The sequence below is a fragment of the Lepidochelys kempii genome, chromosome 2, assembly GCF_965140285.1.
Source record: "Lepidochelys kempii isolate rLepKem1 chromosome 2, rLepKem1.hap1, whole genome shotgun sequence".
Taxonomy (NCBI): Eukaryota; Metazoa; Chordata; order Testudines; family Cheloniidae; genus Lepidochelys; species Lepidochelys kempii.
Genome location: NC_136381.1, coordinates 64,135,318 through 64,155,119, shown reverse-complemented (window position 1 = coordinate 64,155,119; position 19,802 = coordinate 64,135,318). Strand labels below are relative to the sequence as shown.

Genomic DNA, 19,802 nt, shown 5'->3' with positions numbered 1-19,802 from the left:
GCAGCCATAAGCTGGTGTTAGGGAAAAAGGGTTCCCCTCCCGTCTAGGGTTAGGAGGGTAGCCTTCCCTGGACTTCTGTATTAGCCAAACAAAACACAGAGTCTTGGCTCTTTGATAAAGTGAGGCACTTTATTGCTAGCAAATACGACAGCTGAAGGGCTCACCAATTCCTTTTCAGAGGAAAATGGTAAAGCCCCGAACAAAGAACAGGGATGAGCTTTTATAGCTTGGTTCAACATACATTGTGATATCTCTTCCAGTTCGAACCGGTTAACCCAGTCTGTTTGAAGTTCTGGGGTAGGTAAGAGCATGGAGGCTTATCTGTATAAGGAATTCTCTCCCCAAAAGCAGGGAGTGCAGGTTACACACAGTTCACATTCTTTCTATCCATAAACAAAGTAGAAAGGACAGATAAGCATAGAAAAAAGACAGCAGCGTAGCTTTACATGATTATAGGGTCGCTTTCTGGGTTTTTTCCCTATCACTGGGAAGCGACCAGTAACATCCTCACATTCCAAACTACTCACATTGAAAGAAGGTGCTATTGGGCTGTTAGGAATACAATCCTGTCCTGATAGTGCCTATCACCTCCAGAGAAAGGGAAGTGCCTAGAAGATGTAAAAGGAAACTTAGTTTGATAGCATCCTGTCTGGCAAGAACTCACTTATCAATAGACACAGCTGGGAAACCCTTATGTCTTTATAGATGTAGTTGTGAAATCCTCACTTCTGTATTGTTTTGTCATTATAGTTTCCACTTTGCTATTGTTTATTTGCATGGTGTCTGTCTGGTTCTGTGATTGTTTCTGTCTGCTGTATAATTAATTTTGCTGGGTCTAAACTAATTAAGGTGGTGGGATATAACTGGTTAACTAATCATGTTACAATATGTTAGGATTGGTTAGTTAAATTTCAGTAAAATGATTGGTTAAGGTATAGCTAAGCAGAACTCAAGTTTTACTATATAGTCTGTAATCAATCAGGAAGTGTGTGGGTGGGGCGGAATGGGAATGGGGGTGGGGAATTGGAATCATGTTTTGCTAAGGGGGGGATGGGAACAGGGACACAGGCAAGGCTCTGTGGTGTCAGAACTGGGAAGGGGGACACTAAGGAAGGGAACTGGAATCATGCTTGCTGGAAGTTTACTCCAATAAACATCGAATTGTTTGCACCTTTGGACTTTGGGTATTGTTGCTCTCTATTCATGCGAGAAGGACCAGAGAAGTAAGTGGGTGAAGGAATAAGCCCCCTAACAATTAGAACTGATTGTATAATACAAAAAAATGCTCTGTTATTTGTAGTGTCATATTATTCACTGTTCTTGACAACTGGACATCACAGCTTATTTATGTAAATGTCTTCAAATCATACATGGTTCACAATTTTTCCCACAAATGATTATTCCTCTGGACGTGTATACAGGAAATGCATGCTGTTGGGCATCCTTTAGTCATTATTCTCTTATTCAAACAATTTTTGGGTGCAGAAATAAAACCAAATGACTTAGGTGACCACATCACACAACACAAATAATGAATAGCCAACAATCAAAGGGAAGTTGATGAGCACACCATATGCTGAAATTTGTACAGCACAACCAGAGGTTTCCAGACATGGAGGAAATTGTAGTGTGGGCTCTGCTGCACACCCATTATCATCACCTGCACCTTCTGAATTCATCATCTCTAGTTAATTTCCTGAGAATTTTAAATGTGGAGTTGTTTCTTTTTTTTTGTAGAATAACTTATAAATAACAAAACAAAATAGGTGTACTCTCCAGCAGCACAGTGCCCTTCCACACCCATTATCATCATCTGCACCTTCTGAATTCCCATTGCTAGTTAATTTGCCGAAGAACTTTAAATGTGTAGGTGTTTCTTTTTCTTGTAGAATAACTTATTATAAAAGACAAAACAAAATTGCTAGACTCTCCAGCAGTACAGTGCCCTTACACACCATACAGAAACCTTGGTTCATTACTGACTCACTGGAATGCAGTGTTTGAGATGTGGAGTTTGACTTAGACGTGGTCAGATATGGAGTTTAAGAAATATGGGAGGAGCAGTGGGAACACGGTGGGAGCAGTGATTGTGGGCATGGTGAGTGGAAAATCTTGGAATCAATGGGTATGCTGGAAGGACAGACTGCACTTCCCTGAGACCACTTCTAGTCATGCAGGACTAGCAATATCATCAATATACTGCTCTTAAGGTGCTTATGGCAATCTAAAGTTTTTCTGAGACTGCTATAGAATACTGCTTGCCCTGTGTGCAAGGGAAAAAAAACAAACAAACAATTAAATAAAGGGTTTTGGGGAGGCTTTTAAGGCTAAAGTAATGATCCAGTAGCACAAAATACATAACTTTGATGACCCTCGTCTATGACGGCAGCAAAGTGACTTAGTACACTAAGTGCTTAATGCTTTTGTGCATTGACCCTCTGTTTTCTGAAGTTGAAGACAACTACCAGGTTTGGATCTGAGCTCAAAATGTGTATCACTGTATGTTTTCTTGGAGGGGTGTGAGGTGGGGGCGAGGGGGAGAATAGAGAGAGGAGAGAGAACCTCAGGGCATGCCTGTGTCTTTTACATGGTGCAAACTGAGGAGACAGTTTATTAGCAGTGCTGTGGCAGTGTACAAAACTTGACTTCTTATATTGGTGCTTTTGCTAAGCAGGTGTCAGTATAATACACTCTGTACCCTTTTATACGGCAGTTTGAAAGTGCCAGTAATGGTTTTGTATCATGAACTCTTATATAATTGAGAACCAGCCATGCTTACTGTCGCTTGAACATAACATCATACCTGAGAGCTTTCCTATAGATAACAGCATATTTTAGGCATAAATACCTATCCTTAATATCACAAAAAAAATTAATATAGCAAATTAGGTCACAAATATCTTACCCTGATTTTACCAGTCATGTAGCGTACAATGTGTGTTCTAGCATTGGGCCAACTGGAGAGCTAGATATGAGAGATGATGGCAGAAAAACAAGCTCTTTTTCTGGATTAAATGTTGTTTGAAGATTGTACTGAAATTGCTTTAATGAAAAAACATCCACAAGTAGTGCCTACGGTATTAATACTATAAATTAAATGCTAAGGGTCAGATTTAATGACCCACGTGAAGGATTACAACAGGCTTCAGTAACAGCTCAAGGAGTTTCCTACAGGGTTGGTGAAGAGATAAAAGTAGACCCCATGGCTCTCTTATGTATCATGAGCCCTGCAATCATAGAATCATAGGACTGGAAGGGACCTCGAAAGTCCAGTCCCCTGCATGAGCCCTCTGGAGGCTTCAAGGAGGAGAAGGATGGTGATGTAGAAATGACTGATGTTCTCTCTTCTATACAAGCAGGGGGAGTTCCTCACACAATGTCTATCACTTAGCTTCAAGTGCCGCATATAGATGATAGTTTATAGAGAACACATTTGACTGGGAACAATCATAAACAAAAGTACAGGAGTACTTGTGGCACCTTAGAGACTAACAAATGTATTTGAGCATAAGCTTTCATGGGCTAAAACCCACTTCATCGGATGCATGCAGTGGAAAATACAGTAGGAAGATATAGATATATACACACAGAGAACATGAAACAATGGGTGTTATCATACACACTGTAACAAGAGTGATCAGTTAAGGTGAGCTATTACCAGCAGGAGAGAAAAAAACCTTTTGTAGTGATAATCAAGGTGGGCCATTTCCAGCAGTTGACAAGAACATGTGAGGAACAGTAGGGGCTTCTACTCTGAAACCTGTCGTAAACAAAAGTGAAATTCTACTCCTCTTTGTCTTTGAGCAGGCTCCTTGGTATTGCTTGTAAAGATGCTGGCACAACCGAAGTAAAAGGCAGGGTGGCATGATTTCTTGCCTCAAATGTAGCTTACCCCTGTCTGGATCCTGTTAAATTATCTCTGTTTGAAACAGCTTATTCTTGAGCCTCATAAATGAGTGTGAAGAGCAATTTTATGTTAGAAATGGACCAGATTGCAGGTATCTTTAAAAAAAAATCCCAGAGGAGGGTAACCCCCAACATTTCTACAAGGATTTCATATTAAACAGGTTGAACACTTGGCTATGTTATCTATATACTCAGCATATTTTCTCAAGAATAGAGAATATAGATTTCTAGGGCAGTACAGTTTAATGGGTATATTTGAGCAGTGGAATTGTCTCATTCCTTTATTATAAATATAAGAAAATATTTTGGCTACATGGGGAAGCAAATGGCGAGAGGCCCTAGTCCCTCATCCTTCCTCTCTAGAGCACTAGTCACGCTGGAACACTGGCTGAGGGCGATATTTTTGTGGGAGCCCCTATTAATATAGTGGCAATACATTTATGGTTTGCCGTTTTGGGTAATGAGACTATTTCTTTTATTTTACAATGAGTCTAACTTACAGGCCTCCCTGATAAAGTCTTTCCTGAAGTTGGTGAATTGTAATATGGCCTTTGCAATTAAATTGCATTGCAAACTTTCAAATGCCTAGTTAAATTTGTGTCAAGTGGTTTCACAAATGCAATAGGACACTTTATGCAATACTAACTGAAGCTGTAGTTACTTAATTATGTATTTACTTAACATGCAGTAAGTACATGTCCTTTTCAAATGTGAATCAAATGGGCAAGGGCCCTTTCAACTCCAGTCTGCCTTGGTAGTTAGTGTTCATGTGAATGGAATCATGTGTGCAAAAGAGACAGAGAACGCTCCTCAAATTGCAGTTACTAGTTAAAAATAATGGTTCAGATTCTTGCAATCAGTGGTACTTGTGCAACCATATAGATAATCAGTGGGGTTGCTTTAGTTAAATGAAGTTAGAATAAGGCTCTGCATGAGCAAAGGTATGTACAATGTGTCTTTGTATGACCATGTGCTGAAATCTGCCTTTAAATTAAGAAAATTTAAGAAAAACGTTTTGAAATACAATCTTGGCAGCTGTATTTACTGAGTATTTTTAACACATTTTCTAACTAACAAATTATTTTCCTCTTATTTTCATGCAGTTGATTGGTTTTGTGTATGCCTGTTACGTGATCAGTGTTTTCATGGAAGAAGAGGACAGCTGTAAGTACTGATACACATCTACTCATCTCTGGAGCTACAGTGTCTGGGGTGAGACTTAGTCTTGCAATAGCCAACTATAGAGACAAAGAACCACATTTGCAAAATGTAGCCTTCATTTGCACGTGGACAATTTTGTTTCTGCAAACACTCGCATGATGATAGAATTATTGTGTGCAAAACCCTCTTAGATGGATTTTGTGAACTACCACAGCTACATTAAAGCCATATTGCTCAAAAATATGTGAGCAAGACTGTGTACACCCAAGGTTTGGTGTATGTAAATACAACTTTGATTGAGGCCCCTTTGAAAATTTGTCCTGAAGACATTTAACCTTGGGTGTACACACCGTTACAACAGTGAAGTTAATGGCAGGCTACTCGACAAGTCACATTGGCAATGTACAATCCGGCTATCATTACACTGCAGTGGACACACACCGAGTGCTGTTACAGCCAGTTAGACACTTGAAATGCAGCTCTCACATTTTAAGTTTGCTTTTAACGAGAAAAATAAAACTAAGTAGTTTGCAAAGTTAGGAAGGAAGGAAGACCCTATAAAATAAGTATTGATCAAAAGCCAGTAAGGGAACTCTTCAAAAACCTGAATATGAACAAAACAGTCAGTCCAGCTGATGTGTGTGGCTCTCAGAGTTCCCAGGACTGTGAGTCAGCTTCTTACCCCCTGCCTCTAGTGGAAGCTGGGTGTCAGCTCCCTAGCACCACCAGCATTTCAGCCACTCAAGCACTCTCCTCTGGGCTTATGCCAGCCCTTCCATTGCAGGTTAACAATCGGTGCACCCCAATCCCTGAGTCCCTTTGAATTGTTCCCCTGTGATATTTAACCCCTGATGCTGGATACTCACAGAAATTCCAGATCCTCTACACCCAAAGGTGTGTAGGGTACCCCAGTTTCCCCTTAAACCAACACTCCTGTAAACCACACAGGACTTGTGAGCACTTAGGATAAAGCAAACATAGGTTTATTTAAGAAAGAATAAAGATTTAACTAGAAACAAGGGAGTGGTGGAAACAATGGATATGATACAAAATAAAATATAAAATGTGAACCTAGGTTTATAATGATCAATAGTTGCCTTTCTTATCTAACATAGTAGATTTTGTCCCAATGTTTAGTCTAAGACATAGTTGAATGGTTTCTCAAAAACCAAATCAAATAATCCAAACGTTCATGAAAGCACCCCCCTCTGCCGGGAGTTTTCCTCAGTGAATGGATTGAGAGTGCCTTTCATAGCACTCTTTTATACTGAAAACAGTCTTTTGTTTCTAGTTGCAGGCAGGGTGAATCCCTGCTTTGTTCCAGAGTTCCTTTTTACCATTAAGTGGCTTTAATTGTCTGTCATTGATTTATGGTTTTGCATTCACTTTTCTGGGATGTGGCAAGGGTGGACAATACAACCTTGCATTTACCTCACCAGCTGACTAGGGAGAGGTGACAACTTCCTCTTGCTTGGATGGGTCATCACCAAAACACATTACCACCTGGTGACTAATTTCTACTTCAAGTCCATAAAGCATACTTTCAATATAAATATATTATTCCTTAAATGTTACCCAAACATACATCTCACAACCATTATGAGTCTTGACAAGTTACAAGCTTTCTATAGCTATCTTACATGTTGCTCTTTATGGGTAAATATCCTGTAAGACATGTTTGTGTAGTGAGTTTTTCAAGTCTGAGGTGAGAGCTGTTTGCAAAGAACAGGGGACCCTTTGCCAAGGAGTCTCTGAGTCACAGCATTTCTAAGGATAGTATAGGAATTAGCTAACAAACTTTCTGTACACCACGTAACTGTCTTCATTATTTTTAAAAGCCCTAGAGAACCACAATGATATTGGAAGAGTGAATAAAAGCAAACGTGGTACCAGCCTTTAAAAAAAGGAAGGAAGAGTGGTCCCAGCACTTACTCTTTCATACACAAATACTTACGTAGTCTAACTTCACCCTTTAGGAAAATAATGTAGTAAATGTCAAAAGAAAAATCACTAGACAGCTAGAGGGTAAGTAATAAGCAACAAACATGTTAGAAAGACTAAATCTTGACAAACTTGGTTGCTTTCTTGAAAGAACTACATGAAATTCATTTGGATTTTAGGAAAGCATGTGATAATGTCTCACAAAATCATATTGAAAATTGTAATTCAAATTGACTGATGGAAACTGCCATATTTTGCTTGAAATCTGTGTGAAGGACCATAAATTAATTGTTATTACATAGTATAAACAGTACTATATTTCACTGAAGGGAACTCTCTAGTGGGGTACAACATGCATGAGTATAAGGCCAAGTCTACTTAACATCTTCTTTTAGGTCTGGAATGGAGAGGGAATAGCAATGCTAAGTTGGGAAGAGATGCAAATATCAGAGAGACAGATATTATACAGAGAGGCCCAAGAAAAATTAGAAATATGGACAGAGACTAACATAGTGAGTTAGAAATATGAAAGTTGGGGTCAATAACCTGAAACACATGTTTTGAATGTTAAGGAGAACCTAGATAGCAGTAATTCTGAAAGAGATAGTAATGGCCAGCAAATTAGTAATGAGTGTGCAGTGCAGTGTGACAGAAAAAAAGCCATTGTGTTTTGAGGTGCATAAACAGAGTTCTTGCTTAATGGATCATTGTGGGATGGGAGTGGGGAGATAATAATTGTCCTTATATATATGGCTCTGGTAGGACTACACCTGGAACATTACTTTCAGATCTGGGTATTTTACTACCAGAAACATAGCAACAAATTTCATAGACTAGAAACATCAAATGATTAGGGCTGGTGGATGCACTGATTAGAAAGGAAGTGCCATCAGCTGTTTTATGACTAAGATGCTTCACACATTTGCACCTTTGAAGACTGGCTCTTTACTTTTTAAGTAAGTCATTTTCTGTTCTCAATGTTGCTCAATCCTAAATAATAGTGTGCTTCATAAGACAAATGTTTTAGTGATGTACATAAAGAAATACACTGTTCTCTCTCACCAGAAAATAGAACATACTATTGGAAAACGTAATCAACTGCTAAAAATGCTATACCATTTGTATTCAGCACCTGACAACAGGTTTATAGTCAAGTGCATTAGCCTTGATCCTACTTCACAAAACTCATTGACATCAGCAAAATAAGGATTTAACTCTGGGCTGCTCTTGCAAGCTGCTGAGTATTCCATGGTGTGTTACATCAATTCCCTTTGACATAATGGAGAATTGAGGGTGTGTCAGTTTCAGGGTAACTGTGCCTGTTTTCCTCCTTTGTGGTCCCTCAAGGGCACATGCTTAAAAGTTTCCAGCTCCCAGCTATCACCTCTCTTGGGTGGAGACCCACATCTCTCTCTCCCTCCTGACCAGGGTTTTTTAAGGCTGCACAGTTCCCAGCCTACACTGTGATAGCAAGCCAGACTGCCTAAAAAGGCCAGCATCTGTGCTTTGCTTTCTCTCTGAAGGCTATGAACAGTGTAATTGCCAATAATTGCAAGTCACCACACTGCTCTTTCTAAGCAAGGATATTTATTCTTAAGATGAAAGCATTCCAGAGAAAACATCAAAACACTAAAAGAACTTGATGTGTGCTAAAAATCTTACCAGAGGTCACCCCAACTCTAACCTCAGGATCTGGTAGGTGTCAGTCCTTCAAAACCCACAACTGGGTTTTTCCCATGGCTATAGGTTCACAACTGTCTCAGATTCAGAACCAGAACACAAGTTGGGCAGTTCAGCCATTTTTTATACAGCTTGGACCTCTGATCACCAGTTTCCAGGAACAGTTAATCAGTAGACAATCACCTTCTTCTCAGGGTGTAAGTTCAAAAGGCTGGATTGTTTCATAATCAGAGGTAGGAAATTTGCATTAACCTCTCCCTAGGTATCCCCCAGGAAATCCTCTTACCACTTACTATGCCCAAAAATTCTAGTCTTGTCTGGCACATTTTCAGTATAGTCCTTTGAACTCCCAGGTCTCCCATCTGTCATAGTCACCACCACCACCACACCCACACACCAAAAAGAGGTTACATACAGTCCCAGCCCACAATGATACATTAATCATTCATTTAATATAATAGACCCCAAAGATATTTAATTTAATATGGTCTCCCAAGGATATGGCAAGACACCCCCATATCTATCATAGAGGCCACTCAATACTTCACAGGCTCAGATCCTAACACATTTAATTAGGGGGCAAAATACAGCAAGTGATACAGAATAGCCTTGTGCATGTTTTTTAGAACTTTAGAGAGGTCACGTATCTGAAGTCAGTTTTTACTTGTCTCCACTATATACCAATGACAAACAATGTTTTGTTGTTGGATGCAAATTGCAATTTTAGATATCCAGTGAAAGTTTATTTTAATTTAGCTCTCCATCTTTCATTGGGATTGGTATGCTTTGGCCTTTTCACTTGCTCAGTTATACATTTTCCAAATTCTCTTGGGCATAGGCTAAAATTTTACTAAATTTTCTCAGTCACCATAACTGCATCACAGGTTTTCTTTCTCTGGTGTACTTTTCAATACTAAGGGCTAAATTCCCACCAAGAATTTGGTCCTATTTATTTGAAATGGGGTCAAGGCACTTTCACGCTTACAAAGATCTTTGTTATGGCATTACATGCTAGCAAAAAACAAAGCAAAAAAAAAAAACCAAACAAACACTGAGAGGCACTATATGTAAGTCTAAGATAGATACATCTTAAGAAGGGAATTCAATAGACAAAATATTTTAGTCACCCAAAAGTTTGGACAATGGGTCAGTGTGGCTGAATTTATTATTATTATTTTATTTTTTGCCAAGTCTGTGGAAAAAGTCTTTCAGACATGTAAGAATAACAGAAACAAAATTAAAACATTTACTTTTACTTATTAATTTGCATTTTAATGCTTCTCGTTCAAATGATTGGTAAAATGAGCCGGTCCTGTTGTAGATGAGAATGAGATCTTTTCCACTGTTTTATAATATATTTTTAAGATGATAATCTCAAGAAACAAGATTTTAAAATCATTTTTCAGTTAAACAATCAAGGATCTTGCAATTATGAGGGTGATATTTTTCTATTAGTATTTAAAAATCTCAGAATTTAGCAGAAGGCTAAACACTGCTGATGGGTATCAAAAAAGCTTGACGTCCAATTGAGATAAGCTCCCCAACATTTGGATACATATCCACACTTTTTCAAAAACCATTCAGATCTGCAAAATTGAGCTACAAATCTCGGAGAACAGGCACTGTTGCATCATAGACTTGAATTTGACACAACAGCCTTTTCATGACACTTTGTTGCTTTTGCTCTTGGCTGGAACCAAGTTACTACTCTGAACTGAAAAAGAATTTTAAACAAAGTGAATTAAATGTGCTTTGTGGCTTTTTAATTTAGAGTAAAGGTTTGGATTGGTTCCTATTTTTGTGGAATCAGTTCCCCCATCACTAGTAGTTCTACTGTTTAGGACATTGATACTCTCATTTACTTCCTGTCAGCATTTGTTTTCTGTAGAAGTAGCCCCAGAGACTGAGCCTTCATTGGTACTTAGAATATAAGGTCTTCTTTCAGCAGCTCTCATTGGTTTGTGGAAACAGTTTTACTTTAAGAAGCGTCACTGTTTTGCCAAAGATGTCTTTCAAATTCCAAAATCTTCCCATAATCATTCCTGATTAAACTCTAGCAGGAATATAGAGAATTTTAGAATTTCTTCTTCACCTTTGCCTTATCCTGTCAATCGGAGTCTATGGCACTTGTTCTTCATCTGCAAGTGTTCTTATCAAGTACATCTTTCAAGCTGATACCAGCCTTCTTCATATCCTCCTTCAGTGTATCAAACCACCATTTTGGGGGTCTTCCTTATGGTCTTTGTCTCATAATGTCTATCTCTTGTACTCTCTACCCCACATATCATTTTACATGACCCAGCCATTTCAGTCAATATTCCCTGGGCTTTTCCATGATGGGTAGCTACCTGTATCATGACTCACACCATTTCATTATGTAGCCTATCAGCTCTCATCTTGCCCAGTATCCACCTGAGCATTCTCATTTTGACAGCATGAAGTAGCTCTTCTCTCTTCTTCATTGGCCAGCATTACAACCCACACATCATAGCTAGTCTAATCATAGAATGATATAATCATAGAACTGGAAGGGACCTCAAGAGGTCATCTAGTCCAGTCCTCTGCACTCAAGGCAGGACTAAGTATTATCTAGACCATCCCTGACAGGTGTTTGCCCAACCTGCTCTTAAAAATCCCCAATGATGGAGATTCCACAACCACCCTAGGCAATTTATTCCAGTGCTTAACTACTCTGACAGTTAGAAGGTTTTTCCTAATGTCCAACCTAAACCGCCCTTGCTGCAATTTAGGCCCATTGCTTCTTGTCCTATCCTCAGAGGTTAAGAAGAACAATTTTTCTCCCTCCTCCTTGTAACGACCTTTTATGTACTTGAAAACTGTTATCATGTCCCCTCTCAGTCTTCTCTTCTCCAGACTAAATAAACCCCGTTTTTTCAATCTTGCCTCATAAGTCATGTTTTCTAGACTTGTAATCATTTTTGTTGCTCTTCTCTGGATTGTCTCCAATTTGTCCACATCTTTCCTGAAATGTGGCACTAGGATGACCAGATGTCCCGATTTTATAGGGACAGTCCCGATTTTTGGGTCTTTTTCTTATACAGTCTCCTATTACTCCCCACTCCCGTCCCATTTTTTCATTCTTGCTGTCTGGTCACCCTATGTAGCACCCAGAACTGGACACAATACTCCAGCCAAGCCTAACCAGCGTTCATTACTTCTTGTGTCTTGCTTACAACACTCCTGCTAATACATCCGAGAATGATGTTTGCTTTTTTTGCAACAGCATTGCTCTGTTGACTCATATTTAGCTTGTGATCCACTATGACCCCCAGATCTCTTTCCGCAGTACTCCTTCCTAGGCAGTCATTTCCCATTTTGTATGTGTGCAACTGATTGTTCCTTCCTAAATGGAGTACTTTGCATTTGTCCTTATTGAATTTCATCCTATTTACTTCAGACCATTCCTCCAGTTTGTCCAGATCATTTTCAATTTTAATCCTATCCTCCAAAGCACTTGCAACCCTTCCCAGCTTGGTATCATCCACAGACTTTATAAGTGTACTCTCTATGCCATTATCTAAATCATTGATGAAGATATTGAACAGAACCAGACACCGAACCGATCCCTGCGGGACTCTACTCATTATGCCCTTCCAGCATGACTGTGAACCACTGATAACTACTCTCTGGGAACGATTTTCCAACCAGTTATGCACCCACCTTATAGTTGCTCCATTTAAGTTATATTTCCCTAGTTTGTTTATGAGAAGGTCATGCACGACAGTATCAAAAGCCTTACTAAAGTTAAGATATACCGCATCTATCACTTCCCACCCCACTCACCCCTATCAACAAGGACTGTTAACCTGTCAAAGAAAGCTATCAGGTTGGTTTGACATGATTTGTCCTTGACAAATCCATGCTGACTGTTATTTATCACCTTATTATCTTCTAGGTGTTTTCAAATTGATTGTTTAATTATTTGCTTCATTATCTTTCCGGGTACAGAAGTTAAACTGACTGGTCTGTAATTCCCCGGGTTGTCCTTATTTCCCTTTTTATAGATGGGCACAATATTTGCCTTTTTCCAGTCTTCTGGAATGTCTCCCGTCTTCCATGACTTTTCAAAGATAATTGCTAATGGCTCCGATATCTTCTTAGTCAGCTCCTTGAGTATTCTAGGATGCATTTCATCAGGCCCTGGTGATTTGAAGACATCTAACTTGTCATATAGTCTTTGTTCTGTAGTTTACTTGGCATGTTCTTTTAGCACAGAGAATTTCCATCAACTTCCTCTGTTTGCATCCAGAGTTCTTCTTACGACTCCTAACATGCTCATCGACATTCCTATCATGGCTCAACTCTGTCTTGAAGTATTTGAATTGTTACACAGACTTTAACTCAATCTCATCTAGCTTTACTAGCTTCTCCTTGTCTCTCTCAATGAAGCAGAGCATGTGTTTCATCTTTTGTCAACTGATTCATCCACTATTTTCTTCTAATGCAGCCCTCCATCATTCTAGGTCCCTGTGAGGCGGTGCATCAGCACAACAGCACCCCCTCTGTCCAACCGTGCTGTAGCCCCTGAACTCACATAGCCTAGCAGAGCAGTCAGTCTATTCCCAGTGCCCAGGAGGCTGAAAACGCTTTGTTTACTCCCAAGTCCATCAGGAGATCAGGAGGGAAAACAAGGCCCACCCTCTCCAGTGGGTTCGAGCTCAGGGCCCTCGAGGTAGATAAGCAGGATTCTTAAGTGACCTAAGATCCTTCCTACCTTCCCCTGGATCTCTGCAGGCTCTCCAGCCTGTGGATCAGTTCACCCCCTTCTGGGCTGTTTTCTGTGGGCGGCTCTTTAGTAGTTTGCTGGCAGGAGCTTCTTTTTCCAGCCTGCTCACTCCTTTGGTAGCCACCCTGCCCTTCTGCTTGCCAGCCCCTTTATCCTCTCAGCTGCTCTGAGGTTGCTGAGCTAGCATGGAGTATGGACACCCCATAACAGTTCCTTTCTAGGTTGTATTTATCATCATGGCACAACATAATGTAATTAGCAAAAAGCATGCTGCATGGAGCCTCTCCCCTGATCCCCTGTGGCAAGGTGTCCATTTACAATCATAAATAGGAATGGGCTTAAGGCTGATTTTTGAAGCAGGAGTACAATCACAGTGAATGATTCGCTGTAGCCACAGCTGCTTCTCACTACTGTTGTGCTACCCTTGTACATATCCACAATAATCTGAATATATGTCTATGGCAAACTGAGTGGCTGCAGGCATCACCATGTCAATTCACTAGGAACTCTGTCATAAGCCTGCTCTAGGTCCACAAACACTACATACAATTGCTTTCATTTCTCCCTATACTTCTCCTACAACATTCAGGCTGCAAACACGGCATCCACTGATGACCTTCCTGGCATAAACCCAGATTGGTTGTTACTTACTTGCTGCTCCATTTCCTCACAGCATCTTTTCTCAGTAATTCTTTCCAGCCATTTCATTGGGTGACTTATTAACCCTCCCTGATGTTCATGGATCTCAACCCTTTCCACTTTGCCTCTTGTATTCAGACAAAGTGCACTCTCCTTCTATTCAGTTGCTCAGCTACTTCTCTTGATTTCCCAGTCATGTTCCTGCATTCAGGGAAGCCAGACATAGTTCTTGGGCTCATTTCTTTAACCTTTGTACACTTTCCACAAACACCAGGTGAAGCAGTTGCACTTTGCTTCCAAGGAATACCCTAGCACTGTATTGATATACTCCCTGAGGATGAAGCCCCATAGCATGTGAGATTGGCACAACATTTATAAGATGGCTGGCCATGCCTGATGTTCTTGAGATCAGAGTTCCTTCTCCTAGGTGGATGGCCTGCCCTGGCTAACAAGACCCATCTGCCTGGAGAATATTTTTAAAATTGTATATGGCATAAAAAGGACCAAGATAAGTGCAGCTACTTTGTGTAGTCCACCCTAGCTGTTCCAAATATCACACAATAGTATCAAGCCAGCCAGCTCAGAGCAATAGCGAATTGGGCATGTTCTAATCTATCCAAACACTGGGTCTTTGTCGAATAAGAAAACTGATGCAGTGTAAATATTGCTAGTTTACCATGGATTAAGAAAGAATCATGCCCTCCAGAAGTGTACACATGGCTTCTGGCAAAGGCTGTTCTGTGAGCTTGTGTGACAGGGCACACTCATCACCAGTGCTGCCTAGTAGACAGGCAGGTCTGTGGCAGGTTGTCTCCCTCCCTGGCATTCCCCCTTTTCCATTACAGTTCTGTCTTGTGAGTCTATCCCTTCTTAAATAGAGACTGGGAGTGGATGGGTCATTACACAAAGTAAAACTATTTCCACCCCGCACTGTTTATTCCACCCCGCACTGTTCCTCAGACATTCTTGTCAACTGCTGGAAATGGCCCACCCTGATTATCACTACAAAAGGTTCCCCCCCCCCCCGCTCCCCTTCCCCGCTCTCCTGCTTAATATCTTACCTTAAGTGATCACTCTCCTTACAGTGTGTATGGTAACACCCATTGTTTCATGTTCTCTGTGTATATAAATCTCCTCACTGTATTTTCTACTGAATGCATCTGATGAAGTGAGCTGTAGCTCACGAAAGCTCATGCTCAAATAAATTGGTTAGTCTCTAAGGTGTCACAAGTCCTCCTGTTCTTTATCCCTTTTTCTGTGACTCAGCCCTCCAGTCAGCTCACACTTTCCTATCCACCTCTTCTGCAGTACACAAAGAAAGTCCAGAGCCAGGGAAGTCTTTCAGTGCCTGCAAAGGTGTCATTGCTTTCTCCTTAGTTCAGGGACTTGCGGCCCGAACTCTTGAGCATTCAGGGTCTTCCCCAGCTGGATTCCCTGCCAAAAGAATGGCTTCTATTGTTGTCCTGTCTTTTGGAGTTGTAAGGGGAGCTAAGGGCCCATCCTCTGCACTCGGCTCCAATCCACAGCCCAAGAGTGGGCAGCTAAGTTTTGCACCTTGGGATGCTAAGCAGCAGCCTCCCTGGATCTCTTCCTACCTAAAGTCCCCTTTTCCCCCATGGAGTAAATTAAAGAATGAAAAACAAAGTTCCTGACCTTCATAAACAGTCACCAGTCTCTCTTTTGCAGGCTTTGTCGTCCTGCTTTGAGCAGCGGGGGTTGGACTAGATGACCTCCTGAGGTCCCTTCCAACCCTGATATTCTATGATTCTATGATTCAGGTCTCAGGCAACAAGAAAGAACTCCCTCTGAGCAGCTCTGCCTCCACTTTGTGCAGGCTTTGCTGATGTGGCAGGGCAGCGGTGCCTGGGCCCAGAGCTGCTCCTTAACCCCTTAGCCCCTTGTTCTCCAGTGTGGGGTTTTTATATCCCATCACAGTTTGGGATGGAACTAGAGACAGGAATGTCTTTTCCTTCACCAATTACGTCCATTTCAAATGAATCAGATTTTCACACAAATCACAAATGAGAGAGTTTTAAAGATTGGGCGAGCCATGGAATACATATGGTTGGCCAGCTCTTTGCCAAAGAAGTTTTTCTAACTTATTTAAAAATCAAAACCAACCCACCCTTCCATGGTATCAGTATCTACAAGATAGGCATTTTGTTTCTCAACTTTCTAGAAAATTTGTATTATATACAGAAATCTAACTTTTATAGAATCGATGGCTTCTGGTCAATGAGGAAACAAACAACAACAACAACAAACTATAACTAAGTTATATCAGCTTTAGAAGACAACTTTCCTAACAAAGAAATGCCCATATTTGATACGGTGGGAAAAAAGATTTAGATAGACCAATTACCCTGGAAGAATGGGCTTTAAGATGAAGAAGAGTCCCTGCAATCTCAATCTGTTGCATGATAAAAGAAAATGTCTTTAAGAAACACTGTTAATGGTTCCTTACACCATTCTGATTAAAATATAAATATATTGATATAGATTGAATGGAATAAATGTTGGAAAAATTGCAGTGAAATAGGTGATTTTAAACATTTTAATACAAGTGTGCAGCATCTCTCCTCTCTTTGGAAGCATTGGTTAATGTATAATATTGCAGCATTTGGGCAGAAAATAAATCCTAAACTATTTGAGACAGACTCTCCCTAATTAAATATTCTCAGAATTATTCTGTGCGCAAAGTTAAGCCTAGTTCTTGGACTGAAACCTGTCAGGCTGGCTTAAACATTAATAACTGATTCCTACTTGGTTGCTAAGCATTGCTTAAATGGATTTGGGGGCTAGCACTTCAGCTGATGGACACTTTCTGAAGGGTAATAAATGCTTGAGGAAACATTTATTTCCAGCTATTGCTCTTCTTACTTGTGTTTCAGACTGTAGTTAACTTTTACGCAGAAGGAAGATGATTGCAGGTCAAAGAGAATGAAAAGGAAGCCATGTAAAAGGCGTCTTGCTGTAGTGGGGTTAATACCTTCTTCTTCTTGCACCCTTGTCCATCATTCATCCTAATGAAAAAGTCTATTTATATCTCTTCCTTTTATTTTTTTCATTTCTTCCTTTGTAGATCTATCAATTTACATGAGCCTTTTGGAGAGACTAAAAGATGTGAAATCTGTAATCATAAAAACCTGTCACTATCCTGTTTGTAAATCATTTTCTCTTAAAAAATGGACTGAGAAGCTTGTTACCAGCTTGTCAGAGTTACTGAACGTTTTTTAAAAAGTGGAGTCTGGAGGCAAGGCAAAATAATTATTTTTAAAACATGATTAACCTTTATAAATATTTTGTAGACTTTCTTAGTGGAACAACCAATAACATTTTATTACCACTAAATGCTAGGTTATAAATATAACATCTGCATGTCTAAAAGGGGTAGCTCTGAACGGTGTGTGCATCTCGTGAGATGGCAGTGGGAGTTTGGTTGCATGTGAACGAAATGAGTCAGGAAAAGGATGTGAAGTAGGAGGAACGGAGTTGCCACAAAACCATCAGTTGTGATTCAGCATTTGTTACACAGGCAACACCGAGACCCAGATGGTTAACCAAAGGAAGTTGAAATCTCTCCTGTGTCTGAGCAGAGCTACAGGAAGCTTCCATTGTCCAAGAGGCGAAGGCATTATCCAGACAGCAACACCACAAAACCAAAGTTAATAACTGAGTAGTCGAATGTTTTATGCCGGTCCCCTCTATATCAAGGCTGTTGTCAGAGCTAACATATTTTGAGAGCTGAATCTGCTTATTTTTTCTCCCAGGAGGCTCTTTTTTAATGAAAACATTTCATTATACTGTAATCTCTAGTAAAGAAACAGCCAGGTGGCATTGCTAGACAAGTCTATTAATTAACACATAATATATTATTATCCACACTAAAAAAACTATAACATTGTGCTCTATGAAATATAACATTTCATTTATGCCCACCATTGAACATCTGTTGTGAACAGTCAAATAAGCAAGAGGTTTACTTCCTGACATTGTTTAATATTTACATAGTTATACAGTGGGTGATAAACTCCCTATGAATCCACTCTCTTTTGTGGGAGGCAATAAAGAAGTGGCAATGAATTCCCAAGGACTTGGCAACATTTAGCAGTAGACATAATTCTGTTAACATTGTGCTGTCGTACAGGGGCCACCCCATGAATTTTTCACATGGTACACACAATTGAACCCCCTCATGTCCAGCCCCCACCCCACCCAGGGCTCCCTGCCACCCTTCCCCTGGTTGGTTTCCCCATGTGGGCACACACTGCAGCTCCCAGGTCTTGAGGCTGTTGCTGAGCAAGTCCTGCAAGCAGAGCAGAAGGGACATGTGCATCTGGAAGAGGGACAAAGCTGGGTAGGTCCCCAGGACGGAGACCTGATGTAGGAGCCAGCCCTATGGCAGGGGAGAGGAGGAGCAGCATAGGTCACCCCACTGCCCACTCAGGTTTGGCCCCACAGCCTCTCCATCGTGACGAGGGTTGAGTGGCAAGACCAAAATTTAGTGAGTAGGGTTGCACCCTTGTGCCAGGGGGTCACAGCACTGCTCAGGAAGGGCTGCAGGGCCAAACCTGAGTGGCATTGCAACTTGCATGTACCAGGTTACACTGCCACTCACTCAATTTTGGCCCCAGCCTGATGGAGTGCCACGGGTCCAAACCTTAGTGGGCAGTGAGGTGGCCAGTGCTGCTTCTGCTTATTGCTGCCATGGTGCCATCTCCTGCACAAGGGCTATCCCAGGGGTCCAGCCTGGCCTTGTCCTGCTCCTAGCAGCCTGAGCACTGAGCACCCCTGCCAAAAGTGCGAACCATGTGTAACGTATTTATGGCTGCGGGCATTGTTGAACAGAAATTCACCACTCAGCTGACGGGACAATTTTTATCAAATCAAATCTTTATCACCCAGAAGTAGTGATCAATTACAAGTGGAAAGCACTTTGGGAACCCGATCCTTTGTTATACTCACTGTATATAACTTTCTGTTATCTTTCCTTATACATATGTATTAACCTATAATTTGCCTATTAACTCGTCTCCTCTGTCAGTACAGGTTTTGTGCTTGCTCAAATCAGTCTTTTCTGGTTGCGTGGTTACTTTTCTCTTCAGCATGCCTTGCAAACTTGATTACTTGGCCATTTCTTACACCTGTGCAATTCAACTTATGCTAAGTAAACCTAAGCAGGCTCCATCAGGCCTGAGCATGTTTTCACTCCTAACACTCCCCACTATGAAGCTATAGAATCCTTTCTCAGGCTTCATCCAGGCCTGTATTTCATATACATCTCTGCTTCTCCTCAATTGCTTAATCAAAATCCAAACCTGCCAAATCAAAACAATTTACAGAAATATTAATATGCCTTGCACAATTACAAAGCCTGTTGATATCATGCATATCCACAGATGTTCCCCGATATTGTACGCTAATTCCCACTGCAGAGCATTTCCCCAGTGTGTCTATATTGCTTTGAATACTTCTGTTTTCAAGTCAACAAATGTTCTGTGCGCCTACTCATTAAGGCTTTCACATTTAAATACAATGATGGTGTGACTCGGTTTAACTGTACCACAGTGTTTAGGGATGCACTAATCAGAGGGACATCAGCTGATACCTTGTGGATCTGATGTTGGGGAACTGGATAAATTATCTTGTCCTCTATTCAGGTGACCTGCCTGGGACTAAGTAGAACATCGCCAATTATAAGAACATGTTTGAGTCCCATATTGGAAGT

The 19,802-nt window shown here is 40.7% G+C and overlaps 1 protein-coding gene across 12 annotated transcripts in view; it reads left to right on the top strand.

Moving 5' to 3' along the window:
- The window catches only part of NKAIN3 (sodium/potassium transporting ATPase interacting 3), a 663,159-nt gene that overhangs the window by 591,867 nt on the left and 51,490 nt on the right, over positions 1-19,802 (top strand). For 4 of the 12 annotated variants that reach the window (XM_073331057.2, XM_073331058.2, XM_073331054.2 and 1 more), the window contains exon 5: positions 5,010-5,070. In XM_073331057.2, coding sequence (XP_073187158.1) covers positions 5,010-5,070 — 61 coding nt within the window. Of the gene's footprint in view, positions 1-5,009; positions 5,119-16,290; positions 16,735-17,609; positions 17,865-19,802 lie in introns of those variants that run through there. The other 8 variants (XM_073331052.2, XM_078851527.1, XM_073331059.2 and 5 more) reach the window with 6 other exon arrangements.